This window comes from Macrosteles quadrilineatus, unplaced genomic scaffold (assembly GCF_028750875.1).
Source record: "Macrosteles quadrilineatus isolate MER2022 unplaced genomic scaffold, UCM_ALF_1.0 Scaffold_5__1_contigs__length_97177068, whole genome shotgun sequence".
Taxonomy (NCBI): Eukaryota; Metazoa; Arthropoda; class Insecta; order Hemiptera; family Cicadellidae; genus Macrosteles; species Macrosteles quadrilineatus.
In genome coordinates, this window is record NW_026542598.1 from 19212449 (window position 1) to 19227483 (window position 15035).

Genomic DNA, 15035 nt, shown 5'->3' on the forward strand with positions numbered 1-15035 from the left:
CGCTGGCACACTGTTGGTCGATAACAAGGGGTCACGCGACCGTGTGTCACGTGGTACACAACCTACTTGATATAACTGGTCTGGACATGTTGGGACTTGTATAGACCACATGTATGTAATACAGCTAATAGTCGAATAACATAATATGTATTGACGTAGCTTTCATTTAGCTAGAGGCTTAATTTGTTAGGAATGGAGCTGGTCTAGTGGTAGAGAATAAGTGGCACTGGGTTTCGATCCCCCAGGTCATGGGTTTGATACCCAACAAACGCAAATGGCATTTAGCTATGTCTTAATGCTACGAACCTCAAGGCATAGCCTGAAGTAATGTGTAATGTAATTTTAAGGGAGAACCTAGCGTCTTATAATGTAAAAAAGGGACTTAAAATAAGAAATATCACCGGCCGTGACTGTACATATCTCTCCTATGGTCATTTTCCACCAAGTGTAACCATTCCAATATAACACAGGAAGACATGAACATAGTATGATGATCAGGTAGTTCAAATAAGCGTCAGCTTCCACGATAGACTCCTTTGCTTTTAAAATAAATTTAAATCAAAGCAACTCATTGATTGTTTTCTTCCGTCTAGTCATTTGTTATACACATTCATCTTGTGTATCACTGCTATGTATCTCTGTAGTTTATTGTTTACCGTTGTTTAGTCGCACTGTTCTATGTTTGTTTCATTTGCTGTTAAGTTATCAGATGTCCATAGTTTATAACTGTTGTTAAGTAGCATAGGTTGTTAATCTTTGTTATCTTCATTTAATTTGTTATCTATCCTTGTCAACCGATCATTGAAACCTTTTGTTGTTTTGTCAACTTCTTAGTCAAGTCTCTATTGACACCTGAGTTACCTGAATTTAGCCTTTTCATATTCACTTCCATTTTGTCAGTATCTTGTTATCTAGACTGTAAATTATACTTTCCACCACCTTGTGATAACACATTGTAATGTTGGAATTGTCCTTGATAAACAAACAGATAAATAAACTAAGGTTTGCATGTACGTCGAGTTGAAACTTTTTTTTTATTATAACCTAAAAATGCAAGCCTTGTACCAATAAAGTACTATCCAGAAAACGTAGATGTTATATAATTTCGAGATATTTCGTAAATTATTACTGACATTATCAAAAACCAAGACAAATAATCCACCCTGACATGTTCTTGATGTCTTATTACCTTGCATATCATATGTCTTTCATAGCTTCACGTCAAAATAAATTACATTTTCGTAGCACAATATTATAGTTGTCATGAAGATTGCATAATAATGCCAGGACATAACGATGTACATTTCACAAGATTAACCTCCAAAGTTTATTATTTTTTGTAAAAAAAGTACATTTGTTCAGAAATATGGTTTAAAGTGAGAACTATAAACTGTAAATGCACAAGCATTTCAAAAAAGTTTTTATTGATTACTGATTCATTGACTGTTTAAAATCAGTGGAAAAAAAACATAAAAATGTTTATAAAAAATATAAAATTGCAGATATCTGGTTTTAACGAAGCGGGTTTGGAAATATGTTATACTGTACTGATTTTCTCTTCATTTTTACCCGAGGAATCACTACGTAATTTATGTCCACCTGTTTTGAACACCCTGTATAACAGCTGTTACAATGGTAATCGCGGGGATGCGGAATACTATCCCCCGGAAAACTACCCCCCCAGGTGTAACGTGACGTCACAAAATCTGCCAGTTAACCAATATGGAAGCCGTGTCCGCGACTGGAATACCCCCCCTAGACAAATCATGCTATTTAATTTTAATTTTAATTCGAGTAATTCCATTTGATAATAGAAAAGTCATGTGGTACCGGTAAATATAAAACAGAATTTCGAAATGTTACAGCAAATTTGGTTGGTTAGGTTAGGTTAGATTAGAACTGTTTGACAACTAAATTTGAGTGTCCGTGACTGGAAAACTACCCCCCCGGTCTCTGACGTCAATATGACGTAGGAACCTGTTTGGGGGGTAGTTTTCCGGGGGGCAGTCTTCCGGCGACCCGTAATCGCATCCTACCAGTCACTCTAGTTATCATCAGACCCAATTAGAACTGTTTCTATAGAATATTATCCTTTATTATACAGAATAAGTGTAAATAAACCGAATAATACTGGGAGATGTCTTTAAAGAATTCATATATGCATAAACACTTATAAACCCTTACATTTAATTTTAAACATGTATATTCACCTCCTTTATAGAACATTTTTGTCTCAGGAAGGAAGAGCAAAGAGAAGCAAGTTTATATTTATTATTGTTTATACAACTGCGTAGGAGAAGAGTTCATAATCTCGCAAATTTAATGTAATCTCTTTGTCCGCGTGTCTAGCTACAAGGATGAGTTTGTTTGCACACGTATACAAATATTCATGCTATAGTAGGGTAAGCATTTTATAAATTTATCAAAAAAGATATCATTTGTGTTATTTAAATCTTATATGTGTATAAATGAGATTCATGTGGTATGTATCTAGAAGTAAATAGGAAGAAGAACATAAAATAGAGGTATGATATACAATTACATAAATGTGTTATAAATAAGTTTTTACCTGTAATTAAGTTAAGCAATTTCATTGATCCTAAAATTAAAGTCGATAACACAGTTTGGCAAAATTGGTTTATTTTGGTTAAATTGGTATATTTTAATACGATATGTTTTTAATACACAAGGGTATTTGCATTATAAAGATAATATTCCAAAAGAACATTATCTGTAGTTAATATCTTTTATAAAATAAATGTAACACAACTATTTAAGTTTGCAGTGGAAGTTTATGTCTATAGAATATATGAATAAATAAATAAAATAAAAGTTTTACTAAAATATATACATTCTACAATTTGCTTGAGCGTATCTAATGTCTGCAAAGTTCTATTTCTATAATACAATCATCTCACCAGAATCACACTCGCACTCAAGTTTAGTGATGCCATACCAGTGGCAGAAGCCAAACTGCTCCATTTTGTCCCCGTTCTCTTTTAGTGGGATTCACTAATATGGCTTCTTTGCAATGATAAAGTATTTGGAGGAGGAAAATACAACGCCAAAAGTATATTATTATTTTATTTTATTATTACATGATAAAAAGACGTTAGACTTGCCAGCTGCATCAGTTTAGTTTATGTGTCACTGTGGGCATAATTTACCAGTTTTTATCCAATACTTTGATACCATTACCCAACCCAAGAATAGGCTTCTTAATAGATTAGTTGAAAACATGTTTTGTTTTACTTAAATGACAAACCGAAATGAAAATTATTGTATGTCATGCAAATCAAAAAATATTCCATATAAACATTGGTCGTCTAACACCCACAGTAACAGGGACCCAGAATCAAATAGGTACCCTGCTACAATAGAACCTTTTAATTCGTTTTCAATTACTGTCATGACAAATACTTAAAGAAAATGGAAGAATATGAGCGTGGGATTTAAGTTTTCAGAGTAATAACGTTTTAGTTTGATAACAATAATAGGACAAGGCATAGAAAATAACTTAGTGTGAACCAGCGAAACCAATAAGTACAGTAATTATCCCGCAAAAATGATGGAATCCTTTATGAAATTACAAAATCATTCTTACCTACACAACCAACAATACTGGTCACGTTGGATGATATTGACCCCAAAGGTGGCAGAGCCTTCAACACAAAGTTAACCCTATGGTAAAAATTAGACATACCAGGGCAAGCAGTTTCATTTTATTATTGGTGGTCCGGTAAAAAAGTTACTGAATGTTACTAATTGTACATGTCTATTGGTCTGGTCAACAAATTACTGAATCTTACTTAATGTACATGTCTAGAGGTCTGGTCAACAATTACTAAATGTTACTGGTCTGGTCAACAAATTACTGAATCTTACTCAATGTACATATCTAGAGGTCTGGTCAACAATTACTAAATGTTACTGATTGTACATGTCTATTGGTCTGGTCAACAAATTACTGAATCTTACTTAATGTACATATCAAGAGGTTTGGTCAGTAAATTACTGAATGTTACTGATTGTACATGTCTATTGGTCTGGTCAACGAATTACTGAATCTTACTTAATTTACATGTTAATTGGTCTGGTCAACAAATTACTGAATCTTACTTAATGTACGTGTCTAGGGATCTGGTCAGTAAATTACTGAATGTTACTGATTGTACATGTCTATTGGTCTGGTGAACAAATTACTGAATCTTACTTAATGTACATATCAAGAGGTTTGGTCAGTAAATTACTGAATGTTACTGATTGTACATGTCTATTGGTCTGGTCAACAAATTACTGAATCTTACTTAATGTACATATCAAGAGGTTTGGTCAGTAAATTACTGAATGTTACTGATTGTACATGTCTATTGGTCTTTTCAACGAATTACTGAATCTTACTTAATTTACATGTTAATTGGTCTGGTCAACAAATTACTGAATCTTACTTAATGTACGTGTCTAGTGGTCAGGTCAGTAAATTACTGAATGTCGTTGTATGTTTTGTCTAGTGGTCAGGTCAGTAAATTACTGAATGTCGTTGTATGTTTTGTCTAGTGGTCTGGTCAGTAAATTACTGAATGTCGTTGTATGTTTTGTCTAGTGGTCAGGTCAGTTACTGAATGTCGTTGTATGTTTTGTCTAGTGGTCAGGTCAGTTACTGAATGTCGTTGTATGTTTTGTCTAGTGGTCAGGTCAGTTACTGAATGTCGTTGTATGTTTTGTCTAGTGGTCAGGTCAGTAAATTACTGAATGTCGTTGTATGTTTTATCTAGTGGTCAGGTCAGTTACTGAATGTCGTTGTATGTTTTGTCTAGTGGTCAGGTCAGTAAATTACTGAATGTCGTTGTATGTTTTATCTAGTGGTCAGGTCAGTTACTGAATGTCGTTGCATGTTTTATCTAGTGGTCAGGTCAGTAAATTACTGAATGTCGTTGTATGTTTTGTCTAGTGGTCAGGTCAGTTACTGAATGTCGTTGTATGTTTTGTCTAGTGGTCAGGTCAGTTACTGAATGTCGTTCTATGTTTTGTCTAGTGGTCAGGTCAGTTACTGAATGTCGTTGTATGTTTTGTCTAGTGGTCAGGTCAGTTACTGAATGTCGTTGCATGTTTTATCTAGTGGTCAGGTCAGTAAATTACTGAATGTCGTTGTATGTTTTGTCTAGTGGTCAGGTCAGTTACTGAATGTCGTTGTATGTTTTGTCTAGTGGTCAGGTCAGTTACTGAATGTCGTTGTATGTTTTGTCTAGTGGTCAGGTCAGTTACTGAATGTCGTTGTATGTTTTGTCTAGTGGTCAGGTCAGTTACTGAATGTCGTTGCATGTTTTATCTAGTGGTCAGGTCAGTAAATTACTGAATGTCGTTGTATGTTTAGTCTAGTGGTCAGTAAATTACTGAATGTCGTTGTATGTTTTGTCTAGTGGTCTGTAACTGTACGCACGGCGGGCGACGCAGTAGGTCGATACATTACACACGCGACTTGGTGTTATTTATGAAAGCTACTGTCACATGGGTCACTGAATAATAAAAGCATAATAATGAGGGAAGCAGTAACCTATGTTGTTTATAATATTATTGACAATGCAAATTTTACAAAAAATTTAGAGAATTGTACTTTACGAAACGAGACCGAATTTTATTTATGTCCATTACACGTTTCATATATACTAAGTTGCTTAAATAAACGTTGAGAAGTTTAAAATATTCAATGTTTGCAAAATACCACGATTTAAAGTAAAATCGTATCTTTGTTGGCAAAGAAGGAGGAGTTATATGTAGGAATTCATTGGAATCCTGAAATAGGTAGAGAAACGGACGAAGTTTTCCGTTAAACTATAGCATAGTGTAAATGAAGCCCTGGGAAAACTTGATAAAACATTTAAAATGTAATTAAGAAATATACCAACTATTTTCTAGCTGCTTCCAGAAGAATGTCCATATGCGGTAAATGCACTAAAGTTACCTGAATACTTATGAATGTTAAGTTTAACCACATAGAAGGATGAGTAGGGATTATGCTATTAAGTAAAATTTTCCCAACTCCTTGATTTACAAACTTCTATTGGTTATTTGTTACTTTATAATAATCCTGTTACCTGTGGTATTATGGAAACCGAACTGAATGGAGAGGTTGAAGTAAGTTCTCCTACTTCTGTGTCTTAACTACACCACACTAAAATGAGTGCCAAATTGGGCATTTCCTTTAATAAAGCGATTGTCCAAGTTTTGGTTCCATGTCCTCTTCTGTGAATAAGTGGTAATACTGTTTTTTTATACTGTCAGATGAAGTACCATGGTATATGGCAAAACCTTTGTAATAACAAAATTATATCAAGATAGATTAGCAAATACACCACCGAATAGCATACGTCACCAAATCATAGATCTAACATATTCCCTTGTCAATATATTTACCTTCATAGATCAATTGAAGACAGTAGTTATAGGTTCAGTTTTAGTCCAATTTATGTAGAACTCAGGTTGTTTATGTTTTTATCTGGTACCTTAACCAATTAAAAAAATAATATGACACTATATTAGTTATCTATCTATATATTAATAGTACTTATTTAATACGCAAGCGGATTTTTTGTGACAAGTACTCCTCCGAAACTACTAAACCGATTGTCATGTTTTTGGTGTCATTGGAAAGAGCGTAACGTGAAGTTGTGCAGGAAACTTTCTTTTTAGGGAAATAATGAGAGAGTGAGGCCCTGGAGCCCTTTTAAGTTTCGTATTTTTCCATAAGATTAACATTGGAAACAAAAATTGTTATGAAACTCCAGCTGTTGTCAGAAATCAAAAGTGAGAAGAATAACATATCTATATATTAATTTGAAACTGTTTTTCTTTGTCACAGCTATTTTGAGAGAACGGCTGGGCGTAGAAACTCGGTAGAGGTGTCTAAAGAAAGGTCTTGGTCTGTAGATGAGCCATCAAAAGAGAAACATGGCGAATTCCCTTGGGGCTCTGCCCCAGTGGCCTTTGAATTCCCATCCCATGTTATTCTTATGGAGAAAAACGGGGTTTTTGTCACAGCTAATTTGAGAGAACGCCTGGGCGTAAAAACTTGGTAGGGGTCTCTAAAGAAAGGTCTTGGTCTGTAGATGAGCCATCAAAAGAGGAACGAGGTAAATTCCCTTGGGGCTCTGCCCCAGAAGCCTTTAAAGTTGCCTCTTCAGATTTGTTTACAATACGACCATATGCATAATTCTACACTACTTTTTAATGAAACAGCTGTTAATATTTAAATTGTGATTCATTTAATTTATCAAAATGAAATACAGTATTTGCAATGGGTTTTTCTGATTTTAAAATGGATTTTCTTCTGCATCGTGTCATGTTTTGCAATATAATGTTCTATTACCAAATCAGTGGAAAATCCTAAAATCTAACTTATATCTATTTTATGGGTTGGTTTCTGGTTTCAGCCTTTTTTACCACTTCTTGGAGATTGTACGTAGGTGATATTCGTTGGCATATTGCATCTGTAGAAAACTTGGGTAAGTGTAATTAGCCTATTAGAATGGAAAAGAGCGAGAAATCCTGGACAATTTGATATAGGCTAAAAATAAAACTGAATTAACACTGTTCTACATTTCATGAGCAATCATTGAAATAACCGATTTGCAAACAATGGAAACATAGAAAAAGTCATAGAACACAACCAAGTAGAAGAAATGGAAATAATGTTTTTTTTATATTTATAATCGTTATCATAGACAACCTAATGCGGCTATGAGAGGGAAAAATTTGTAGAAAACACTAAAAAAACAAGATCAGCTTTTTGAAAAAAGATAAGATGTTTACAAAAGATTTTGATTATATCTAACTGTTGTGTAGATTGTGAGTATTTCCATTTGAGTCGCCTGTAATGCTTCGCAATTGCTCGAATTCGAGCAACAGGTAGACTAGTAATGTTAATTGTAAACAGTCAATAAGTTTGTTAATTTAACAGTTTGATACAAATATTTGCTGACTTGGTTGATATTCGTTTTAAAATAACGCCTGCAATATTTAGCAATTGCTCGAATTCGAGCGACAGGGACACTAGTAGTGTAATAATTTTGACTTGTTGATGCTAGCTAACGATCGACATTTACTCCAAGAAAGACTGGTTCGATTCCCAGAATATTGACAAAGATATAACGGGGGTTAGACAGATTTTATTTCCCATTTAAACTTTAATCGATAAAGAAACATTTGGTCAATTTAAGTGCTCTCAAACGTAAAATTAAGCGTTAATCAAATAGGCTTCCGATTTTAAAATTTGGACAAGATTACTATTTCCACTTCTGTTAGTAAATTTATATAAGGAAAACATACTATACATAAGCTTCTGAATTTAAGGAATAATAGGAAACAGTAGAACTGCTTCAAGACGGTGTACCAGTAACTAGATTGAACCAAGCTACTTCTCCAGAAGTAGGTTTTCAAGTTTCTGTAAATGGATATCGTAAAGTTGTGCAACAAAGGTCACCACCAATCAGCTTCAGACCTGACGTTTTACTGCTTTGTGTCAAAACCACTTTCTTCATTTATTTACACCCCAAGTTAATAGTTTCCTGTAACGACCATCAATTTGTTCTTTTCGCAAAGCTGTCTAGTGTTAAAAATTGAACAGAAGAACAAACTAAACCTGAATAAAGTAATTAAATAAATGTAGCCTTATCATTTAATGCAATCATGAACGTTGGAAATATTTTAAATTGGCAGATGAATCATAGCTAAGAAACAAACCAACCACCCTTTCATAACGTGTATATATTTATTGTAACGCGGGTGTAAAAGAACAATACAAAATTCCTAACAGATATTATTGTAGTTACAAAAAAGCTTGTGCAAGCAGTATTGTTACAAACTGCTACGGCTATAGAGGATCGGCCACGGTGTGCTGAGGGCGGGGGCATCGGGGGCGGCGCCATGTTGTGCGTCAAAGACTTTACGTCATTTGCAGTTGTTATATTCATGTTGTTTTGTTACAGGCCGCTACAGAGGGACTGCCGCGGTGACCTGAGGGCGGGGGCATCGGGGGCGGCGCCATGTTGTGCGTCGAAGAATGTACGTCATTTACAGTTGTTGTATTCATGTTGTATTGTTACAGGCCGCTACAGAGGGACTGGCGCGGTGACCTGAGGGCGGGGGCATCGGGGGCGGCGCCATGTTGTGCGTCGAAGAATGTACGTCATTTACAGTTGTTGTATTCATGTTGTATTGTTACAGGCCGCTACAGAGGGACTGGCGCGGTGACCTGAGGGCGGGGGCATCGGGGGCGGCGCCATGTTGTGCGTCGAAGAATGTACGTCATTTTCCCTGCCGAAGATTTAGTGGAATTGACGTTGTCCCGACCACCGGTAGACCAGAGTCATCAGAACAGCCGCCGAGGTAAATTACAGTTTGATGTTTTTGTTACTGTATTAAATACTTTATTAAATACTTCAAAAATAGATAATTTGTCCCATTTTGGATAGTACAGTACACGCACATTTTCGAATCACCATAAGCCTTGCAATGGTTTGATGGAAAATAAGTTTAGTTATGTCATATTTCACAATGGCCAATCCTTGAAATTGAATGACCATAGTTTTGAGGATTACGATACCTTATAGTCAAATTTAACGTTTTCTTTGTTGAATACTTGTCATAGTCATTGTTAAAATAACCATGCACTCAGACATATCTACTAATCTACGAAATATCTAAAACACGTTTGGCCAGACGGATCAAAACTTATACTGTTAGCGGAAGAATGCCACTGCACAAATCCGATGAACGGACTGAATACTTAAGTTAACTGAAGTATAAGGATTAGCGACAGTAAAAGGCAATATTAAATATTTATTTCGAATAGAATTTCTATTCAGGAGGCAAATAACATGAATATTTAAATGTTTAATTTCCTTTTAAAACTATTCAAAGGTGCAATGCTATATCTTGCCGATATAAGTGTCTTGAAAACTAAACTGAATATATCGAGAGCGAAGTTTGTTAAATAAATATAAAAAGTAATCTGCAAAAGAGTCTTCGTGTCAACAAGCATAACTGATCAACAACTGATTGTTGTGTTAAGTAAATTTCATTTTAGAAGCCAACGGAAAGTAGTGTTTCCTCGAATGGATTGACCTAATTCCACGAAATCCGTTAACTTTACAAAATAATTACAAGAGTTTAAAAGTTAGTAAATTTTATGTAGTTTTCAATGATACCTTATTTGTTAAGAATAATACTATTATGAAGAATGATGTTATTATTTTTCAATAATAACAGAGAATTGTGTTCTTTTCGTAATGCATGTCCACTTTTCTCCATTTTAACAATGCTAATATTACTATTACATTGTATAAATATATCTAAAATCATCTGTTATACGTCAATCAGGTGTTTAAAAAAATAACAGATGATTGAATAATTTGATTTTATTATTTTTAAAAGTATTGTTGTCATAGAATTAGATCCCTTTATAGGATGCACAGGAAGAACTTTCAAACAATCAGTACATACTAATACTATATTTGGTTGGCCAGACAGGAGAGGTAATGAATTAATTGTTCGTTCCGTTAATACGAAATGCGGCAAGAGAATCTTACGGTTGACTGAGTTTTTTTTTCAAACAGTCCACAAACACTTTAAAACACTCAAGTTTTTTTTGGATAGACGGATATGACGTGACATACAGTTAATTTAATGGAAGAACATTTTGAATGCAAAATGCATTAACCGTTCATCCAGGATGGTGTACATCCATTTCCATAATTACTGAAGGTTAATGCATTCATTAACATACCTATAAAAATTTGAACTTTTGAATCTTGAACCCAAACCATTACAATAATCCTTTGTAACACATTTACTTCAATAATTTTTTTACCAACTTTTTATTTGTTGACCTACAAACTATTAACTGCAAAACTACGAAACGAGATGAACGCGCCAAACATCCGTGAAGACCAAGGCTGTAACTTGTATTGGTCAAGTTTCATAAGAAAAACTTTCGTATGTGAGGAGAATGTGTAAACTTTGTATCCACCTTAACCTATGAGGTTGCATCATATTGGCTTGAGAGTCGAGTAGAAGGGAATTTGTTACCTACACAGGGTTGATACCTAGAAAACAATATTAATGACATTTTATAAATCTTAACATTTTACTTAAATCAAGAGATAATGTTTAACATTCATGGTTTAAAACTTATTGAAAAGTATTCTTGTAAATGCAAAGTTATGGCAAAAGTCTTTTTAGAAGTAAATACCCCCGCCGCAGCAAACCTGCCGACTAAGCGAATTTCCATTTGTCTGAATTGATTTCCAGTTAAATATATTTTAATAACTTAGGTTTAACGAGTACCTAGGTTTGCTGCTACAAGGAAACTAATAAAGTGTGTTTTGAGTAAAATATTGATAGCTTAGTACAAAATAAATAAATTTGCCAAGTTTGATCAAAATATATTCATAAACAAGCAAACTACAACATTTGACAATATTCTCCATAAGAATAACATGGGAATTTTAAATTTACAATTTTTTTAATTTTCTCCGTTACTAATAATCGAACAAAAATACTTTTATATACTAAATTATTTGTTTTTTAAGCTCTTTAAAAAGGTCTAAAGAGAAATTGGGAAATTTTGTGTTTTGAGGGTCAAAAGTGAGAAAAACCAATTTTTACCCCATAAAACCCCCCGTAAAGCCCCGTTCCCATGGTCCGATCGTGCTGGTTCGCGAACTCATTCAAGTTTATCCCGCTTTACACCTTTAAACCAAATTTCATCAAAATCGGACAAAAATTACTCAAGTTATCGCGTTCACGGACGTATATATATATATGTAAGTCTATATATATATATACATATATAAAAATTTGAACGAATAGTGTTTTTGGCCTCTGGGGACATCAAAATGAAAAAGTAAATCGGTCCCGGGTCTAGGTCTTACCGTGCCACCTATGGTAATAGCTACTTCCCTATAGGGAAATTCGCTAAAATTGAAGTTCCTTGTATCATGTGCACATGAAGTATACATCTTTAAAATTATCAGTAAAGTTTCGGCTGCCAAATTAAATACGTTCTGAAATAAAAACAATTTTGTAACATACAGTTTCAATATGATCTAAAAATGCATGCTCTGTTAAAATTACGTTCGTGAAACAAATCTCTCATTAAAACCATACTAAATATCTGTTTCGTGTGCCATTGGTAATTAAAACCCTGTACGGTATTTCAATTAACGTGTCTTAAATCAATTTAGGTCGTACGGTCATATTACATAATTAATTTGAAAGCCAATATGCCCAGTATAGTTAGAAGAATGATTACATTGATAGCTTGGTTAGAATTAAGTTTCATGTGCATATTGTGGCATAATTAAAACTACCTATACCATGAAACAAAGGCACAACTGTAACTTGATAAATAATCGATTGGAAAATGTAACACAAAATTATTCCAAATAGAACGGCATAACAGAGGGTGATCATTGAGAATATACTGTTATTGACATTTCATTCGATTAATTGCTAAATGACGGTTTCATTCAACCATTAAAAGTTTAAGTAAAAACATTCTAAATATCCTATGCTAATATTAATCATTAAGCAAACTAACAAAATTCTATTAATTGAGTTCAATCTCACACACGTTTAGGCCTAAACATGTTAAATCGCCCCAACCTGATTACCCTACTTAAATAACTCGCTTTAGTTTGAAAATTTGAGGGTTTTCGGTAACATTATTTATCTTTTCAAACAACTAAAAGAATTACGAGGGAAACCACAGAAAGCAAACTTCAGCGTTTGCGAAGGAGGCTGTCGTCAGTTGCCTTAGGCGACGTAGGGGTTGAGGGGTTGTTAACTCTTTGTCAAGTCTGGGTGAAACTGGGTAAAGGATGGCATTCTTTAGCTTTGCTTTGGTAAATATACCCGGAAATATATGTCAAACATATAAAAACTAACGTTTGTAATAATAGTAAAATTATTACTGCATTTTCACAGAAGAGGAACTAATCTGGGGAAAACAAAAAAAACTTTCATATACAAAGTAAAGATTTTTATCGCAAATGTAAAAAAAGTATTTTTATGTATTTAAAATATAACTTAAATTTCCTTCCTAAAAGTAAATCGCTAAACCTAAAAATACAAGAATACAATTGAAATTTCCTCCTAACAATGATATTTGAATATTTATTGTCATCTATTTCTAAAAAGTAATAGTTTCAGTTTACGTGTATTCAATAGAACAATTTAAATTTTTTGGGTTTAATTCAATTTTTTACTGCAAAATTTTATGTAGCATTTGCCAACAAAGAGTAAACTATCATATTTTTTCACCATTATTTTTTTGTTTCTAAATTTTTACTGTATATATATGGTACGTGGTCTGTTAAATTTATCCTTAGATCAGTCATGTTTTCATTAATGTACATTGATTAAAGATTTTAATGTGGTCTTATAGATTACTTCTTACGTCATAAGAAAACTCCAACCAAGTATAGTCGATAGACACGAATTCTTGGTAAAATGACGTAATACTAAGGTTCTTTAGAGACTTTTCAAACACTTTGTAGAAGCCGTTATATCAGCATCTTTGTTATGCTGTAGGGATTGACCTGAGAAGGTGCCATAGCACCGAATCCAATAGTGCCGAATCATGTTTTTAGTCAAAATTTGCCAAATTTCACGTTCGACGCTGTTGCATTTTAAATTCCAATAGCGCCGAAAGAGATGTTTGTGTAACAGAGCCGAAAGATGTATTTTAAAATCCAATACCACCGAACGAAAACTAAAAATGAGTAAGAGTACCGAATTTAGAATCATTCCATTAGCTCCGAAATCAAAATAAATCCAACAGTGCCGAATCCCAACGCTTTAAATTGTTTCGGCTCTATTGGACGTTTGAATCTTTCTTTCGGCGCTGTTGCACGATTTTGCCAACAAAATCCTTGACAGCCGAACAATAGAACCCCCACCAATCTTCTCCCACAACTCAATCCGACTGGTTTTTGGTTGGCTGATCTACACCCAATGAAGTTTCAAGAATGCATACGCGGCCATCGTTGCCACCTCCACCACTGCCCAGGGGTGACGCCCAGTAGAATCGTCCCGGACACTGCTGCCCCTAGCGGAGTTCTCTGGATCTAGGCTAGGCATACGTGCTATACTAGAGTGGCAATCCCTATCCTTTAAACAGTAGGGGACACATGTGCTGAAGCCACCTTCTGTGTTAAGCAGAGGTGCAATTGACAGCTCCACTGCCCGCGGCGACCACAATATTTTTAATTCGCCGTGATTCATTAACACCGTCAAAACGACCACTTAAAGTGGAGATAAAATTCTGAAATTTTGAGGTATTAAATAAAAATATATCACCTTAGTAATATTGTTTTCGAATTATGTAAATTTAAATTTTAACCCTTTTGAAAAATATATAAATATGTAGCAAAACAAGGTTGTGTAAAATTTGGGACATAAAAAAGTTGGTCTGCTGATAAGTTTTTAATTTTTTGGTGAGGGAATTTTCGTCAGCGAGAAAGTTGTTCAAAATGAACCTAATTTCATTTTTTACATTTACATTTTTTTTTAGAACCTTTAGGTTAGCCCTCAGGCAGGTGTAAAGTAAGAAGTTAAATTCTCCACCGAACTCAGACGCCGGCCGCTGGCCATCGCTGCGCGGGAGCCGGATTTAAATTAATTACTTTAATTGCATGCTACATTAAAATTTTTGTTGATTAATAAAGGCATTTTCTCCAGTTGTTAACAATAGTTATTGATAAACAACAAGTTATTGAGTAACAATGGTTATTGACGATTCGGAATCAATCCATCACTAAAGATAAAATCAACCATTAATACATCTTTCTTAGGCAATCCAAAAATTCACAGTTTAGAAAGCGAATTGTTCTTTAATTTGAATTTTCTAAACATAGAACTTCAGTTAAAAAAAAGTTATCGTGTTTTATATCTTCTGTTAACCATACTCTCAAATGCCAAATAAAAAAATATACCTTTGTTGAAAAAAATATCATTTAAAAGTGATAATGTGAATA

General features: G+C 34.1%; 1 protein-coding gene across 1 annotated transcript in view; it reads left to right on the forward strand.

Moving 5' to 3' along the window:
* The window catches only part of LOC128995144 (uncharacterized), a 298362-nt gene that overhangs the window by 99734 nt on the left and 183593 nt on the right, over positions 1-15035 (forward strand). Inside the window, exon 2 of the mRNA XM_054420057.1 lies at positions 9104-9384. Within this exon, the coding sequence (XP_054276032.1) occupies positions 9297-9384 (88 nt within the window). The 5' untranslated portion in view covers positions 9104-9296. The remainder of the gene's footprint in view (positions 1-9103; positions 9385-15035) is intronic.